This window comes from Boleophthalmus pectinirostris, unplaced genomic scaffold, assembly GCF_026225935.1.
Source record: "Boleophthalmus pectinirostris isolate CB_2022bp ecotype Guang Dong unplaced genomic scaffold, ASM2622593v1 HiC_scaffold_5, whole genome shotgun sequence".
Lineage (NCBI taxonomy): Eukaryota > Metazoa > Chordata > Actinopteri > Gobiiformes > Gobiidae > Boleophthalmus > Boleophthalmus pectinirostris.
In genome coordinates, this window is record NW_026571404.1 from 176,501 (window position 1) to 181,500 (window position 5,000).

The window sequence follows — 5,000 nt, forward strand, 5'->3', positions numbered from 1 at the left end:
AGACCCGGACCCGGACCCAGAACAGGACCCAGAACAGGCTTTGGGTCTGGTTTAGAGTCTGGTTTTGGGTTCACGGGCGGTTTTAGCTCCAGGTCGTCTTTACCGACCTGCAAAAAAGAGACAGAGACTGAGTCACACTGGGACCAAACCCGGGACTAAACCTGGACTAAAACAGGACTAAACCAGGTCTACATCAAGAATTAACTAGGCTCAAACCAAGACGAGTGGACCTGGTTCAGTCCTGTTTTAGTCTTCGTTTGGTCCTGGTTCAGTCCTTGTTGTAAGATCTTGGGTCTATTCTTAGTCCCGGCAGAGTTCTGGTTTAGACCTGGTGTGGGACCTTTTGGGTATAAATGAGTCCTGGTTGAGACCTTGTTTAGTCCTGTTTTAAACCTGGTCAGACTTGATTCAGGTCCAGTCCCGGTCCAGTCCCAGTCCAGTCCCAGTCCAGTCCCGGTCCTCACCACGAGCCAGCCGCTGCTCACGTCGGTGTCGGTGGTGGAGCGCGGGAGGCGGGGCTTGTTGTTCTCGTTGTAGATCTCGGGGTCGGACGTGTAACCGCGATCGACCAACTCAGAGTGAGAGTGAGACGAGAGCTCGCTGTCCGACTGAGCGCCTGAAAGGACAGAGACACACACTGAGCGCCTGAAAGGACAGAGACACACACTGAGCGCCTGAAAGGACAGAGACACACACTGAGCGCCTGAAAGGACAGAGACAACACACTGAGCGCCTGAAAGGACAGAGACACACACTGAGCGCCTGAAAGGACAGAGACACACACTGAGCGCCTGAAAGGACAGAGACACACACTGAGCGCCTGAAAGGACAGAGACACACACTGAGCGCCTGAAAGGACAGAGACACACACTGAGCGCCTGAAAGGACAGAGACACACACTGAGCGCCTGAAAGGACAGAGACACACACTGAGCGCCTGAAAGGACAGAGACACACACTGAGCGCCTGAAAGGACAGAGACACACACTGAGCGCCTGAAAGGACAGAGACACACACTGAGCGCCTGAAAGGACAGAGACACACACTGAGCGCCTGAAAAGGACAGAGACACACACTGAGCGCCTGAAAGGACAGAGACACACACTGAGCGCCTGAAAGGACAGAGACACACACTGAGCGCCTGAAAGGACAGAGACACACACTGAGCGCCTGAAAGGACAGAGACACACTGAGCGCCTGAAAGGACAGAGACACACACTGAGCGCCTGAAAGGACAGAGACACACACTGAGCGCCTGAAAGGACAGAGACACACACTGAGCGCCTGAAAGGACAGAGACACACACTGAGCGCCTGAAAGGACAGAGACACACACTGAGCGCCTGAAAGGACAGAGACACACACTGAGCGCCTGAAAGGACAGAGACACACTGAGCGCCTGAAAGGACAGAGACACACTGAGCGCCTGAAAGGACAGAGACACACACTGAGCGCCTGAAAGGACAGAGACACAGACTGAGCGCCTGAAAGGACAGAGACACACACTGAGCGCCTGAAAGGACAGAGACACACACTGAGCGCCTGAAAGGACAGAGACACACACTGAGCGCCTGAAAGGACAGAGACACACACTGAAGCGCCTGAAAGGACAGAGACACACACTGAGCGCCTGAAAGGACAGAGACACACTGAGCGCCTGAAAGGACAGAGACACACTGAGCGCCTGAAAAGGACAGAGACACACTGAGCGCCTGAAAGGACAGAGACACACACTGAGCGCCTGAAAGGACAGAGACACACTGAGCGCCTGAAAGGACAGAGACACACACTGAGCGCCTGAAAGGACAGAGACACACACTGAGCGCCTGAAAGGACAGAGACACACACTGAGCGCCTGAAAGGACAGAGACACACACTGAGCGCCTGAAAGGACAGAGACACACTGAGCGCCTGAAAGGACAGACACACACACTGAGCGCCTGAAAGGACAGAGACACACTGAGCGCCTGAAAGGACAGAGACACACACTGAGCGCCTGAAAGGACAGAGACACACTGAGCGCCTGAAAGGACAGAGACACACACTGAGCGCCTGAAAGGACAGAGACACACTGAGCGCCTGAAAGGACAGAGACACACTGAGCGTCTGAAAGGACAAAGACACACTGAGCGCCTGAAAGGACAGAGACACACACTGAGCGCCTGAAAGGACAGAGACACACACTGAGCGCCTGAAAGGATAGAGACACACTGAGCGCCTGAAAGGACAGACACACTGAGCGCCTGAAAGGACAGAGACACACAGAGCGCCTGAAAGGACAGAGACACACTGAGCGCCTGAAAGGACAGACACACTGAGCGCCTGAAAGAACAGAGACACACTGAGCGCCTGAAAGGACAGAGACACACTGAGCGCCTGAAAGGACAGAGACACACTGAGCGCCTGAAAGGACAGAGACACACACTGAGCGCCTGAAAGGACAGAGACACACTGAGCGCCTGAAAGGGACAGAAGACACACTGAGCGCCTGAAAGGACAAGAGACACACACTGAGCGCCTGAAAGGACAGAGACACACACTGAGCGCCTGAAAGGACAGAGACACACTGAGCGCCTGAAAGGACAGAGACACACACTGAGCGCCTGAAAGGACAGAGACACACTGAGCACCTGAAAGGACAGAGACACACTGAGCGCCTGAAAGGACAGAGAGACACACTGAGCGCCTGAAAGGACAGAGACACAGACTGAGCACCTGAAAGGACAGAGACACACTGAGCGCCTGCAGGGACAAACACAGACTGTATAAAGAAGTGAGTGCATGTGACCTCCCCGTGCCTCAGACCCCCTCCCCGTGCGTCAGATGCCCTCCCGTACCCGTGTCGTGGTCGCTGGAGGTGGCCTGGAGCCTGAAGCTGGCGGGCGCTCGGACCCCGGCGCCGATGCACTCGATGAGGGTGAAGAGCGTGTGCCAGTGCTCGGTGCTGTGGATGTTGGCGGCGTTGGTCTTGAGGAGCTCGTGGAGGCCGTAGGAAACTTCTCTGCTCACTCTGCTCAGAACATGAGGCTTCATCATGAGCAGAAGACGCAGAGACACCAGCACCTGCAACAACACAACAACACAATCAAACACAACAAACACAACAACAACACAACAACAACACAACAACACAATCAAACACAACAACAACACAACAATAACACAATCAAACACAACAACACAATCAAACACAACAACAACACAATCAAACACAACAACAACACAACAACACAACACAACAAACACAACAACAACACAACAACAAACAACAACAACAACAACACAATCAACACAACAACACAATCAAACACAACAACAACACAACAACAACACAACAACACAACAACACAACAACACAACAAACAATCAACACAATCAAACACAACAACACAATCAAACACACAACAACAAAACACACAACAAACACAACAACAACAACAACAACACAACAAACAACAAAACAAACAAACAACAAACACAACACAAACAAACACAACAACAACACAACAACAACACAATCAAACACAACAAAACACAACAACAACACAATCAAACACAACAACACAACAACACACAACAAACACAACAACAACAACAACAACAACAAACACAACAAACACAAACAAACAACAATCAAACAAAACACAACAACAACAACACAATCAAACACAACAACAACAACAACACAACAACAACACAACAACACAATCAAACACAACAACAACACAACAACAACAACACAACAACAACAACACACAACAACACAACAACACAATCAAACACAACAAACAAACACAACAACAACAACACAACAACACAATCAAACACAACAACAACACAACAACACAACACAACAACAACAACAACAAACACAACAACACAATCAAACACACAACAACAACACACAACAAACAACACAATCAAACACAACAAACACAATCAAACACACAACAAACACAACAACAACAACAACAACACAATCAAACACAACAACACAACAACAACACAATCAAACACAACAACAACAACACAACAACACAATCAAACACAACAACAACACAACAATAACACAATCAAACACCACAACAACACAATCAAACACAACAACAACAACAACAACACAATCAAACACAACAACACAACAACAACACAATCAAACACAACAACAACAACACAACAATAACACAATCAAACACAACAACACAATCAAACACAACAACAACACAATCAAACACAACAAACACAACAACAACAACACAATCAAACACAACAACAACAACAACAACAACAATCAAACACAACAACAACAAACACAACAACAACAAACAACACACAACAAACACAACAACACACAACAACACAACAACAACACAATCAAACACAACAACAACAACACAACAACAACACAATCAAACACAACAACAACAACACAACACAATCAAACACAACAACAACACAACAACAAACAACACAACAACAACAACAACAACACAATCAAACACAACAACACAACAACACAATCAAACACAACAACAACAACACAACAACAACACAATCAAACACAACAACAACAACAACAAATAAACACAATCAAACACAACAACAAACAACAACACAACAACAAACAAACACAACAACAACAACAACAACAACAACAACAACAACAACAACACAACAACACACAACAACACAACAACACACAACACAATCAAACACAACAAACAACACAATCAAACACAACAACAAACAACAACACAACAAACAATCAAACAACAAACAACAACACAACAACAACACAACAACACAACACAACAAACACAACAACAACAACACAATCAAACACAACAACAACACAATCAAACACAACAACACAACACCACAATCAAACACAACAACACAACACCACAATCAAACACAACACAACAATCAAACACAACAACAACAACACAACAATAACACAATCAAACACAACAACACAATCCAACACAACAACACAATCAAA

General features: G+C 47.1%; 1 protein-coding gene across 1 annotated transcript in view; it reads right to left on the reverse strand.

The window, feature by feature from the left end:
• Window positions 1–5,000, reverse strand: part of gbf1 (golgi brefeldin A resistant guanine nucleotide exchange factor 1) — a 107,077-nt gene that overhangs the window by 18,137 nt on the left and 83,940 nt on the right. Inside the window, 3 exon segments of the mRNA XM_055162895.1 lie at window positions 1–107; window positions 465–616; window positions 2,836–3,061. The exon segment at window positions 1–107 is cut by the window's left edge and continues 227 nt beyond it. Coding sequence (XP_055018870.1) covers window positions 1–107; window positions 465–616; window positions 2,836–3,061 — 485 coding nt within the window.